The sequence below is a fragment of the Etheostoma cragini genome, chromosome 1 (assembly GCF_013103735.1).
Source record: "Etheostoma cragini isolate CJK2018 chromosome 1, CSU_Ecrag_1.0, whole genome shotgun sequence".
In the NCBI taxonomy this organism is placed as follows: domain Eukaryota; kingdom Metazoa; phylum Chordata; class Actinopteri; order Perciformes; family Percidae; genus Etheostoma; species Etheostoma cragini.
The window spans coordinates 11699925-11714258 of record NC_048407.1 but is presented as its reverse complement, the minus strand read 5'-3'; the positions used below and the strand labels follow the sequence as shown (position 1 = coordinate 11714258).

Genomic DNA, 14334 nt, shown 5'->3' with positions numbered 1-14334 from the left:
CCTTTCAAAAGTAACTTGTGTGTTGTAGTTTCATTTATGTTGGTTTAGGCTTTTGGATCCCAAAAGAAAAAGAACCGGTTACATACTACAGTTTCTGTATATCCATTCCAGATGTTTTTTTTTTTTTAACATTACCTGGCTCCCTGAACATGACAATGCAGTCTGAACCATGAATAAGCATATATGAAGATCAAACTGCTGGTTCTCCTTGGAATCTTTCAAATGTGCTCAAGAGCTTTAACAAAGGAATGAAACTCGCAAGACCATCATCTCTAAGATAATACCTGAAAACCTTAGCAATATTCAGCAAATTATCAAACTACTAAACCCCAAGATCAAGAAGACACAAGATCAATTCCTACAGAATTTGCCACCTTCTTTGAGGAAAATATCCCTGACAGTTTCACAAACTAATGGATCTGGCCTGTCTCTACCCTACATCATCACAGGGAACACAATGCTGATTTTTTTACATATTACCCTAAAGGTGATTTTGCAGCTAAACTCTTCATTTGCTTCCCTGACCCACTTCCTAATTTTTTTTAAAGGAGTCTTCCCCTTGTGTCTCAAGTGTAATTAATGAGGGGAAAAAACGTAGACTGATCTCTGATAAGCAAACACAGACCAAGCTTTAATTGGACTATTCCCCTTTCTCCTATGAAAAATAATAAACATGTTGATTACAAACAACTGCATGGTTAGACCAGAAACAGCTCTTAAAAAGAAGGATATTACCTAAATGTCCACAATGCTGAAAACCAACCTTTCCATCCAAATTCACCATTAGGGTTTTATTTTGAAAATCATAGTCAGATAAACACGGTTTTATTTTGCGTGGCTTGACTCTGGTGCGTGCAGGAGCGTGTGTGTGTGCGTGTGTTTGTGTGTGTTTGTGCGCGTGTGTGTATGTGTATGGATGTGTGTGTCCAAAAAAAAACTTGCAGGGGAGTGGAGAGTGGAGTAATTCCAGCACTCTTTAAAACAACTTCTGGGCACGGAATCCGTCCCGGAGTTTGGCACTGGAGTCCCCGACCATCTCAGCTCTACCCCGGGACTCAGCAGCGGGATTACTGCTTCCACTAGCGACACAAATCATCGGAGGTACAGTGTTGTAAGGATTTATGTCGGGTGAATGAAGGAATTTACGGTTCAAGAGCTTCACTAAACTCAAGAAGAAACTCTGGAAAACTTGCGGATGAATGTTTCTGATGCTCTTTTTGTTAACGTAAACGGCCCCTGCTCCTCGAGTGGACTAACTATGGTTTGTGGATTGTGTGCGGGGTCTCCACGGGGTTGGAGCGTGGAAGGCTTTGAGAGAGGGCTTGCAAAAGTTGTGGCTTAATTGAGTTGGCAACAGCAAGTCACTAAGCAGTGACTGTGTGTAGCCTTCTCCTTCTTTAGACTTGTAGTGATGTTTAACGCAACGCATGATTGAATATTTCTGTCTAATGCTTCGGGAGAGCCAGCACACGGCGACCACCGGCTGCGCATGTTGTGCGCACCGTGCACAAACCCCCGGACTTGCGCGACGAGTGTAAATCGATGTGGCATCTCCCGAGACCCGGACGGGGCCGATAGGACACATCCAAAACTGTCTAGGTTGTCGTATGTTCAAGTCGAAACGCTCAGGTCTTGTACGGCGACTCTGGAGAAGCCGTCTGGTCACCGAGAGCGACGGGCGGGATGGAAGCAGACGAGGTGACGGAGGACGGAACGGTCCGTGTGGCAGACACTCAGGAAAGCTCCACAGACTTGAGCAGCGGTCGGTGACACACATTGACCCGGCTCCGGGACACACGGCGGAGGCTGGAGACCTGGCTGAGAGCGTGGAGAGGGAGGAAGAGGAGCAGCCTGACGATGACCGGGATGCCATCTGCGTCCCGGTGCACAGAGGCTCTCGGCGGGGACAGGAGGGAGACAGTAGGACGGTGACGTGTTGTTTGTTTGGGGAATGGGACCTCAGACCTCGGAGCCCTTACTGGGCCCCGAGAAAAGACGGAGGGGGCGCTTGTCAGTGCGCAACGAGGAACGCAGGGTTGGAGGAGGAACTCGCGAGCACTGCTCGTGCTTTTTTGAAAAGACTCAAGGAGAGATATCTGGATACTTTGGTGAAGGCTGTAGAGACCAAAGGAGGGATACCCAGCGAGTGTGTCATGGTTCCGAGCACTGAGCTGCGGCTCGGTGCGCATCTCATCTCTCCCCAGTATCTCCTGTGTAAGGTGTACCGCTGGAGCGACCTGCCGCTCTCAGCCCGGCTCAAGTCGCTTTGCCACTGCCAGAGCTTCGGCGCAGTGGACGGCGCAAAGGTGTGCTGCAACCCCTATCACTACAGCCGGTTATGTGGGCCAGGTAGGGACCTCAACTTTGAAGGGGCGGTGGTGCAGGGGTGCGTGGGTAGATGTAGAATAGACCTTTCCCCTGAGAAAAGAACTTTCAATTGATCAAATGAATCAGTATAAACGGAAGTTATCAATAAGTGTATCCATGTCATTTTGTTACTTCCACCACATTAACCATCATATTCGGGGGGGCGCGCCTCGGGACTCCCTCAAGATCCCATGGAGGTCCGATCTTAGATAAAGGGCCTTGCAAAGAATGAAGTCAATTTTATAAAAGTGAAGTGCGCCATAAATGGTGATAATTCAGTTTTATGCAGCATACAAATTGATGGGCCATGTCCCCCTATGAACAGATAGCATGAAATGAATGAGAGTCTCCAATCAGTCAGAGTGTTGTCTGCCTGCGGCCAAAGAAGAATGTTGTTACTGTTGATTTAATTGCCAAACAACGTCACCAGCGAAAATATAGCACCCTTTAGGCCTTTTATTTTTCGTGAGTTATTACTGATGAAGCCATCTCACATTTACAATTACAGTAAAGCATAATAGAACACATAAACTCCATCGGATAAATATCATGTATAGGCTACTCATGTTTTACTGCAGTTTTATTTTTATTTATTTAGGCAAAACAGTGTAGGCTACAACTTTTAGCCATCTGGTCAAACTCATTTTCAATTAAGCTAAGCTATATATCTGTTTTCACCAGTTTTATAACTCTAGCTTTTACTCTGGTCAACCTTTTGCTTTAATTTTCTCTCTACATTCCAAACACATTACACATTTATTTAAATTTGCGCAAAACTTTGCTGCTTCTAAACATCATCCAATTGAAGGTCGCTCTGAAGTTGCACTTAAGCTCTTTTTTTTTCTCTGACAAGGAAGTCCTCCTCTTGTTATTTAGGCGAAGGAGTGCCGATAATATACAGTTTGCATAGTGCTGGCGCCAGACTGACTCGCTGGGTATCTGACTGACTGAGGACTCCGGCAATTACTGGCTCTGCTCTTAAAGGGGCCGCAGCCGCAAACCCACGTCCTCTTTGGACTGAAGGGACTCTCCCAGCTGCCTTGCTTATAGTTTACAGTGCTGCTCTTTTACAAAGAAATCATCATATGAGCCCGTGTGACTAAAAATGTCTTCACTTAAAACTTTATGAAGATAAAATTGAACAAACACTTCTTTACAGAAAGATACAGTTAAAAAAATGATACAGTGGGATGTAATACTTGCAAGTTCTGATTAGATCTGTTGAATTATACACATTATGAGTTCAAAAGAAAGCCTACATATTACACATATGTAGGCTTTCTTTTGAACTCATAATGTGTATGCTGTGTATGCTATCATGTTCTAAATGCAAAAAGCTCCTTAGGTTTAAGTAAAGATTGTCTAGAACCATAATAATGAACATTACCCCATGAAAAACAAATCTATGCATTGAGGCTACAGTGTGCACAGATACATTTAGATGCATGGTCTACATCACCAGTAGCTATAGAAACAGCTGGGTTGAACTGTTTACCTGAAGATGAAAGACTTTGATAGTTATGTGATTTAGATGAGACTGAAGATGAAGTCACTATAGATTTCATACATTATATAAGGATTTCAGAGCTATAAGTTGTATTAAAAGATTCTTCATTGATGAATGAATCTTGAGCAGTGTTTTAGGAAAAGAGGTTATTTGTTGCATATTGTAATTCTTAATAGAGACAGAGTTATTTGTTTGCAATATGTAAGAAGTTCACGATCCATAATATCAAACTAATTGTAATCATTTCACATAAGCTACAGCTGGTAGCACTAACGTAGAAGACTCATGCAGGAGCTAACATATTTGAGGAATGATTGGTTTAGTAGTTTTTTTTTCTCAGTTGATAATTTAGCGTTTAGACCACACAGCCTTTAACTTAACCTGAACTTTTGTTGTATTTCCAGAATCACCTCCTCCCCCGTACTCTCTGTCCCATTCTGATGAACACAAGCCACTGGGTGAGTTTGGAAGAATTGCGAACACATTGCAATCCAGTAAATGACACAGAGGGTATCGTCAACGTCATATTTTAAATTGGAAACAGATTATCTTTGAAAAGCTGCATGTGTTGAAAGTGACAGAGTTAGTTGAGTTTTACCTGTGCTCATCTTCTATTTTGTTGAGCCTGAAATCTGGAGTTTATGATAGAGAGGCTCTGTTTGTGCATTATAGTTTAAGGGACTGTATGAAGACTGCAAACAATGGTTATTTTCATTATTTATTCTTTAAAACATCATGAAATTCAGAGGGGTACATAGTGGTTTCCAAGCCTTCCAATGGTCCAAAGATTTATAATTGTATTAAACTTAATGAAAACAGCATCTCCTCATATTTGAGAAGTTTTTAACCAATCTTTGGCAATTTTTCTTGAGAAATGACTGTTTAATAACCTGTATCTCACTCTTCTATTGTATGTTTGTGTTTTTTTTCTACATTCACCAGACTCAACTCTGTCTAACACTGAAACTGTGCCCCCCCTCTCCTCCAATCCGCCTCACATTATGCCGAGAGACTACACAGGTGAGTAACTTGCATCACTGCTGCAGAACCTCATGAATGTTGTGACCAGGCAGATGTTTGTTTAAGCAGATGCTAATTTGTATTCCTGAAGAAGTGAACTTCTCCCACAAATAAGTTTGGAAGCACAAATGGAAAAAAGTTTTGTCGTTTTGGAGCTTGGGTGTGCTCGACCTCACAGATGCACACAGTCATGCATGCAAAAACGTCTCTGAATGTTGACATAAAAGGTTAAATTACATTTACTGGTGTTATTATGTTGTGCTTTCCTTCCTATTTTCAAAGGCTGTTAAGACAAGCAAAAACTGCATAAAGCTTCTATTGTGGGAGAGGCACAGGGGGCTCGGTGGGGGTCTGGGGTCTCTCACTATCTAGATGCCATAGCAGTGTAGCCTTTCTGCTTTTCTCTCTTTCTCCTTTTGCTTTCTCCACAGCAAAAATATTTAACTGGGCTGCAATAAGATCCCCGTGCATACTCCCAATCCCCTTTGCCTCTCGAACCACCCATCCCCCTCTTTCCCTCTTTCTTCCCTCAAATCCCTCCATTCCTCTTGGCAATTGAGCAGTGGAAAGAGGCTGGCATTTTGGGGGCGGGGGAGCCGAGCAGCTCTGATGAGGCGGAGGTGTAGAGTTTAGTGTGCCGTGTGTATGTGGAAAGAGGGGGGCTAAGGGCTGCGTTTGGACAGGAAACAGCCCCCTCTAGATGATGAAACTGGAGCTTTATTTGTTTACGTGCTGGGGTCGGGTGGAGAGGTCCTTGTAGCGTTAGAAGAAACCCACAAACCCACTCGATCAAGCCTGCCTGGGCTCACTGGACGGTGTTGAAAGGTGAATAGGCACCCATAAAGTTTGTGTAGTTAAGTCACTGCATTACAGACCTGTCTGAAGAGTCAGCTGCACCCCAATAAGACCTTCTGGGGTTTGTTTGTCTGTTACGTCCAGAAATTAACTTTTGTTGTTGAAGTTGTTGGTTAAGGTTGAAATCATTTATTGAATTGTTATATTTTCCATGTTTAAAGGCAGGGCCATAGCCAGCATTTAAGAAATACTCATGTCTTTCCAATGCACACCTAACCACTCTAATGGTAAATTTAAAAAAAGATGCTTTTATTGCTTTGACTATGCTTCCAGCGTGTTTTATTTTCTAACACGGAGGTCTAAATGCTGTTCCAAAACCTTCTACACACTGTCAGGAATACAATTGTGGGGTCTAAATAATGGAACACCTGTTTATTAATAAGAAAAAATAGCCTAAAAGTTATCAAATTGAGTTCATTGAGCCTTACTTCTAATGTACTTTTAAGTTGATTTACACTGACAAAAGTGTTTTTTTTTGGAAGTTATGTTAAAAAATCAGGTTACGAGTCAAACAAGAGTCAAGTTTTAGATTGTGATTTCTAGACCGGGTAGTAAGAGAAAATCCCTGCTACTGTCTGACTGATGAAAAAGATCAGTTTTCTCAAGACGTTGTGTGTTTGGGTGATTCTGTGTGTGTGTGTATGTGTGTGGTCTCTGATCCCTGCCCCCCACACCAGAATGCTGGAGCCAGGAACTGGAGCTCAGGCCAAGAGCATGAGTCGGAAAGAGACTAAACAGACGTAGCCAAGAAATCTACATGTCGCTTTTGTCTGTTACCTTTGACAGGTTATACGTACAACTCCCCTTTTTTTTAAACTCAGCTGGTATAATAAGCTGTACATGAAGCTTGTATTGAAGATTTGTTGGTTGGTTAGATCTTTCAAGAGTGTAGATGAGTATTTTTTGAGCAGGCAATCCTCCGGCATATTATCTATAGGCCTTGATGTTTGCTTTAGAACAAATACAAGCATTGAACATGTGCTCCTGCGCTTGAGCATCTTTTTTTCTCAAATTCCTTTTTAAAGTAGCTACGTACCCTAGCTTTACGGGAAAAAAACAGGCTGCAGCAGGGTGTGGTCCATACATACCTTTGCCATGGGCTCTTTTATCATTCAATCAATTAACGTTTCCTTTAAACCGCAGCAAAAAGTAATGCTTTGAAAAGGGAAATGACTGCTCAAAGTTTAGTAGGCTTACATCAAATACATTCAGCTGCTTATTGTTAGTGTTTGTGTGTGTGTGTGTGTGTGTGTGTGTGTGTGTGTGTGTGGTGTGTGTGCGCGTGTGTGTGTGACAGGGGGGAAAAAGTGAGGAATGTCTGTCTGACTCAGTGATAAGATCGTCTCAGAGAACTCACATAGGGGTTCTATCATGACAAAAACACACGCACACATACAGACACACACTCACCAATCAAGGGAGACAAAGTTCTGCTTTTTTACCTTCATAATTGGTCTATGACTAAAAGCAGTATATGTTTGACTAAGCTTGTGCTGCTTTTTCTCTAAATGCACATTATTGTGACTTTCTGTACTGTATTGTCCTTTTCTTTCTGAAAATTTTTATATTTTTATATTATACTCCTTCTGTAATGATACACAAATTACAAGAACTCGGAATGGAATTATCCAGTATCACATAAACCTATAATCATAACCACACATGGTCACGATGGTAATGGCCATGAAAGCTGGAACCATACCCGCCCAACCAATCGCGGGTCAATCAGAGCAGTCATGACGTTTTGTCCTGTTTTTATTGAATCAAATAACTCATCAAAACCAAAACATATCAGAGAAATGAATACTCTAAAAAACATCTGGGTAATACGAACTACCTAAAATGACAATTCAATTCAATTCAATGTTATTTATAGTATCAATTCATAACAAGAGTTATCTCAAGACACTATACAGATGGACCTCACTCCAGAATTTACAAGGACCCAACAGTTCTAGAAGTTTCCTCCATAGCAAGCAACAGTGCGACAGTGGCGAGGAAAAACTTCCTTTTAGGCAGAAACCTCGGTCAGACCCAGGCTCTTGGTAGGCGGTGTCTGACGGGCCGGTTGGGTTTGACAGAAGCCTTCGGGAGAAATGTACTTGAGGTGTCCTCTATTTTTTTGTTTGACCCATGTCCCGTCATAGACTGTAAAAAACATGGACTGCCTGTCCGTGAAGTCACCCATCGGTTTCTGTGCGTCCCATCCGCTAACACTGAGGGGTGTGGTTTATGACCTATACTGCAGCCAGCCACCTGGCCAGACACTTTTGGGGCGTTGTCAAGCCACCCATCTGTATACACAATCTATGGTTGGTACTGACATTCATGAGCTTAATGGATTTTATAATGTTTCTTTTGGTATAACCAACAGGTTAAAACTTACACACTAAACATAACAAAACAAATCTCAAAACTTAGTGTCTGTCAGCCTTAGCTGTATTTTGAGATTATAGCTAACATAAAATGCTACTATAGCATTGCTCCAGATATCTGACTCACCACCCACATCTCTGACGCAGTCACGCATCTGTACAGGTTTTTGTAAATTGATTTACGGAATACCAATTGTAAAATCTTGAGTTAATTGCTCTCAGCAATTGCCACTGTTGCTTTTGTGACGTCCACAGAAAAGATGTATAACTTGCTGGAAAAAAAGAAAGCAGAACAGACTCCCTTTCAAACAGAAATCAGCTTACATGAATACAATGGGAGACTGAACGATTGAAGTTGCACTTTAGCATTCAGCTCAAAGCAAAACTGACTCTACCTACCCACACTACCAGACTGATAAAGTCCAGCTTAGCCTGAAGGAAAATGAACTAAATATGACACCTAAATCTGAGCCTGATACTCATTGATCAGCAGAATGTGAAAATGCACCTATATATAAATCTATACTAATAAAAAAGTAGCAAAAATCTGCAATTTTCCTCATTGCCAAACTCATTTCACTTATTGCTTGCTTGGCTGCAAACTGTTAATCTTGTTTTTCATCAGCATTTCACTGAGCGACTGGTATGCTTCTTACAGCATTGACAGCACACACACATAACAGGATTTTTAATTTAAGGGATTGAGAGTCCTGAAGCACAATGCCCAAAGACTTAGTGATGTCCCTGTCAGCTTTTAAATCACATGACATCATTGCACTTGTCAAACATGTGTCCACCTTGTTGTTGTTAGGCTTGGGCTTTTGAACATGTGGGAACAAGTAAAGCAATGATACTTAGTGGACATTAGTTTGGCCTGGATGCACTGAAGTAAGACAAGAAGACTGCTCCCTCTCTGCCCTCAGTAATCATATTTTGGTGGCTTGTTTGCTTAAGCAGAGCAAGGTATCAGCCAAACATCCTGTCTCAAAACCCTGTCTGCACTCAGCTGCAGCATTAACCCCATGAATTGGCCCTTTGACTGATAGGGCACGGCCCAGGAATGTTGGGAAATTGGGAAGGTAAAGGGGAGTAGGGTCTCGGAGGGAAGGAGGTGGGAGGGGGATAAGTGGGTCTGACTCTGGAGAGTGACATCTGATATATGTTTGAACATATCACAGTTAATGCTTGAAGTGCCCATACTGTGAAAAAAATCACTTTGTGGGGGATTTTATCTTATGTCTCTGTAATTGTATGTCTCTGGTGCTTCCACACGTATACATACTTGGAACAAAACTAGCCATGCTGTTTTGAGTGAGATACGGTTTCTGAATGTCCTCTGCCTTCAGTTTTTGGATGATCTGTTCAAAATCTGCACGGCTTTCTACGTTACTATCCGAGGCGAGTTGGCTAACTGTAGCACATGCTAACGCTAGCACGCTAGCTCGTTCTAAATGGCAAAACACTGTTACAACATATGCTAGTTCAACATAATATACAAAAGAACTACTTCCACGTCCCTGTTCTGCAGGTAGTGCCCCTTGTTTAGAAGAAGTCTCCCAGCTAATCCTGCCTTGGACTGACCAAAGTTGGTGAAAGAGTTATCTAGTTGATGTGATCTTACCTAGCTACTGCACATGTGTGACTCCCAACAAAGATGGTATAGAAGTGAGATGTCTCACTCTGGAGCTAAAACAGAGACCCAAAGACACAGGGTGAAAACAGGATTGGCAGCAATTTGCAGTGCAAAAATATGGTGTTTTTTGAAAATGAAACCATGTAAACCTATTCTGGTGCAACCACAAAATACAATTATGAACCTGAAAAGGAGCATAATCTGGGTGCTTTAAGAAACACAGAACTAAGCCAACATTCTTGGAAGCTTGGAAGAGAGTTTGACTTTGCTGTGCTGTTTTTTGTGAGTTTAGCTCAGCAAGTGTGAAGCTTTCCAGGTCGGTCCAGGTTGACTAAGTTGGACACGGTTTTGTAAATCATCCACTGTGTCTCTCAAGTAAAGATTTGACTCACAGAAGAATGAATAATACATGAGATGCCGTTGCAGAATTCCTTTCAATATTGTGTCAAGGTCAAAGATGTCAAAATAGTGCAAACACCAAAAGTAAACACCACATTATGCCGCATCGAGTGAGAATCTATCTGTCTAAGTCTGGACGGGTCCTCTCAGTGACCTGAACCTCCAGTCTGTTTACTGGCACGTGTACAACACTTGCTCATATGCCTGACTGAGACACATTAGACTATGGAATTTAACATCAAGTGCTGGCCCATTAACCATTTGCCATTTCCTCAAATATTTTCCATCACAGCTCCTTTTCACTATACAAGCAGGGGACACAGCTGAGGACCCAGCACACAACTCACTCAGAGCTCTTTTATGTCAGTGTGGTCATTTCTTTTGTCTGTCATCTTTTCCACACTCCAAAACACAGAAACCTAACTTCCCTTACTTTATTTCCCTGATTAGGGCCTCCTAGCTTAGCCTAATCCTGACTTGAAAAACAATTGTCTGTATTTAATCAGCACACGTAAATAAGCTGTAAGCTCTGAGCTAATGGAGCCTTGTCCTCAACAAAGCTTTAATGCTGAAATGTCTGTCAGTGTAGAATGATATGTAGCCTCTAAATGTATGTATACACAGAACAGTCAATATGCATACCTCTGAAATACTTCATTATTGCTCTCTTTCTCTCCATCTTTGCAACTCTTATTCTCGCCCCCTTTTTTCAGTTCATGTAGTCAGGCCATCACAATTTAAAATAAGGTTTAAATTACAGGGCTGGCTGTGGCTTTCCGTTGTTTCCTCAGAGTTTTTGCCAACCCGCAATTTGGCTTTTAATGGAATCCTGCCATGCTGCAGAACCTAAAGATTCTTTGCAGATGTCGACAGGCTCTCTGACTTTATGAAATGTAGGAAGCTGTCGCCTGTGCTTTGAGCTCCGAGTGCAACGCTGAGTTAAGTCCGAAGTATATATGACGGAAGCAAAATTTTCATACGTATCCAGGCAATGTAGCTGCCTGTTGTTGGTGAGAACAATTGCTTGTGTGTTTGTGCTGAGCATTCCTCCTTGATATTGAGAAATACATTGACAGACAAACACCTACAGTATTTAAGCTTTGCTCTCCAACTTTGAACCATTGAACAGTGTTAAGTTTGTTATTGAAAACTGCCAAGTCACGTGTATGCATCGTGGATTACACTTTTCAATGAAGTTGTAATCTTTTAACATCTCAGCTCTCACAGTCCCTGTGTCACTCCCTTGTGAGTAATGTATAGTGATCGTGCATTGTATTTTCAGTCCACAGCCTCGTTTTCTTTTCTCATCAATGCATTCCACACGGGAGTTTCACATTCAGATAATTCTCCTAAATCAACTTTTAGAAGGAATTTCATAAATCTTTGTCATAGTGGACCAAATTGGTCTATTCCACCAATACATTTGTGTAATTATGTTGTGAGGAGTGAAGGCCATATATTCAGACCACGTGAGGCTCAATGAGAGACTTGTCAACTTGACCCCTGTGACTGGCTGAGCGGGGGGAGGAAGTGTCGAGGAAGAGGGCCTGTCCAGGAATGTGTTGGGAGGGGAGGCTTGTCAACTTCAGAGCTCTGCTACTCTTCACTGCTTCTGTCTCTCTATTCAGATTTTAATCAACTTTCATTGAGTTGTAAACTAAAGGCCAGTTATTCTTAAAGCTACAATACGTAATACTGTTTGTTTTTTTGGAGTGTCTTTAGTAAAGCTGGATTTATGTCTCTGTCGCAATATAATGATACCTGTATATGTCTCTCTGGCTTCTCTATAAGTAACTCTTGAAGAATGTAACCACATGTACGGTATAGGGGCTACACTGGCCATACAGAGACCACATAAACTGGGATTGAGCTGCTGTGTGTGTTGATAGTGAAGACAACATTGCGAAGGCTGAATTTTCTCCTTATCAAAAATGGTCAACAGATAGCTCACGCTCATCAAGGAAAGCTATTTCCACACTTTAACTTTGATGTGATTGTTTTCCCCACTGTTTATGAAGGAACATGATAACATCAGAAATAGCAGGAATGCATAGCCATTGATCAAACACTCTCTTTTAACGCTGGTGCAACAACAGAGCCTATGCAGAACAATAAATCACTGCACGCTGTAGCTGGTGTGACACCTTAATGTACTTTAGAAGTATAATATAGGCGTCAGTCCCACCCTCGTCCTGCGTAGCCGGTTAAGTTGCACTTAACCTGCTTTAAGGATGTAAAAATGTGATCAGGGATGATTTACAAAAACACACTATCCCAATTAGTTCTGTTTACTCAGATTTATTCAGTGTCAGACCCATCTTTTACGCCTTAGAAATCAAAGAAGTAGGCCCTTTAGCTGCTCATCAAGCTGACAAAGACTTCTGGTGTAGTAGCTCACAGTCAAATGAGATTGATAACATGAGCAATCCCTGCATTACCTACAGAAAACTCCTGAAATATTTTGAACTTGCTCATTTTAATCTCTAATGGCAAACTTGTTGTGCACAAAAAATGTAACCAGTCTGCATCAATGAAACTGAATCCATCTGTTAAAAACAGACATACAAGACAATGTGGAATGATTGGATGTAAATTGATAAGTCTCTTTGCAGGACCTTTACTAGTATGCCGTATTTGCAGTATTTAGTAAATGTTCTTCATTCTGAGTTTATTAAAGTTAAAGGTCCAATGGGACAATAGGAATTTCCCCCATCTAGCATTGAGATCGTATTTCGCTATCAACTCGATCGCACCACGTACTTCTAAGTACGTATTACAGCTACGGCAGCCTTCATGCTTCAAAAAGCCGGTCTCTTGCTCTTTTACATATCCTTTTTATTTTTCTGGGCGATGAAAAAGACTCCTGTTCCTGACATTTGGCGGAGCAGTATATGCTGTATGTCCCTTACTGGCTAACGTATTTTAAGATGGTGCATGAATATGGCGCGTCCACCCCAGTTCATGCAAATCCAAATGTTGAATGTCAAGCCAAAAGGAATACTTGGAATTGATGGTGGTGGTAAATATTCATTTTTCAGGTAGCTAGTCTAAAGCTCATGCTTGTGCATACTAACATATCTATATGATCAATGTAAAATCTAAAGCACACGTTGGATTGGAACATGTCCACATTTCTGTTATATGGCATTTTTGCCTTTATTTGACAAAGCTACACCAACAGTTTATAGAGTAGGTGTGATGTGTGAGGTGAGGTGTGTGTAAAGGCTCTGCCAACGTGTAATGTACAGTATATTGTCAGTAAAACAGAGGAACAAATGGTGCATAATTCAGTATATAATCTGTTATATATCTCCTAAAACCATCTTTTATTTCCCAAGTGTTAGCTTTCATTATGAGTTTGACAAGCATCAGAGTTAGTAGGTGAAAACTCCAGTGGTTTCATGTCCACAATGAAAACACAAGCTTTGGTGGATGATATAAGACAGGAAAGCAGAGTTTGTCCAGGATACAATAATGATGTATGCAAACCTGAGACATTCCTTGGCTTAAGTTGTCTGGCACTTTAAAGTAGCAGCAGAAATGCAGGAAACTGGTTACTTACTCTCTTCCTCTTAGAGGAGCTTTTTAAACTAGCTCCAAGAACGTCTTCCTAGGAATTTTACACAGACACACAGTTACTTTCCTGTGGCCCCGTTGACCTGCAGGTTCAAGGAATGTGGACCTCTGTTTGTATGAAATAATGAATCATTGTTAGAGAATTATTTTTAAGGTGTAAACGCAGAGAACGATGTCTAGTTGCACACTGCAGCAGGCTACATCACAAGATCCACTTTACAATAGAAAGAGAGAGAGCGAGTGAGAGAGAGAGAGAGAGAGAGAGAGTGTGTGTGTGTGTGTGTGTTGGTGTGTGTTGTGTGTGTGTGAGCCCTGTTGTGTTGGACTGTATGGCCCGTGTCTAGCGATAACGCAGCCCTCTGATGGCAGAGATAGTCGAGACGCCAGCCTAAATGTGGCTTGCTGGATTGAAGTTGCCCTGTAATGATAGTTGTCTCAAACAACACAGAATCTACCATTTGGAGCCAGGGAGGGGTGTTTTCTCTCCTCTTCCCCATTTTTATTTTAATCCTACTTTTTGTAAGAATTTTAGGAGGAAATTTGAGGAAGTCCGACAATGGTCAGTAACTGAATTCTATACTCTGCTCTCGTCCCTCTGCCCC

General features: G+C 41.6%; 1 protein-coding gene across 1 annotated transcript in view; it reads left to right on the top strand.

The window, feature by feature from the left end:
* The first annotated feature begins 914 nt into the window (after window positions 1–914).
* The window catches only part of LOC117947312 (mothers against decapentaplegic homolog 6-like), an 18787-nt gene continuing 5367 nt past the window's right edge, over window positions 915–14334 (top strand). Inside the window, exons 1-3 of the mRNA XM_034876107.1 lie at window positions 915–2349; window positions 4279–4332; window positions 4817–4894. Coding sequence (XP_034731998.1) covers window positions 1608–2349; window positions 4279–4332; window positions 4817–4894 — 874 coding nt within the window. The 5' untranslated portion in view covers window positions 915–1607. The remainder of the gene's footprint in view (window positions 2350–4278; window positions 4333–4816; window positions 4895–14334) is intronic.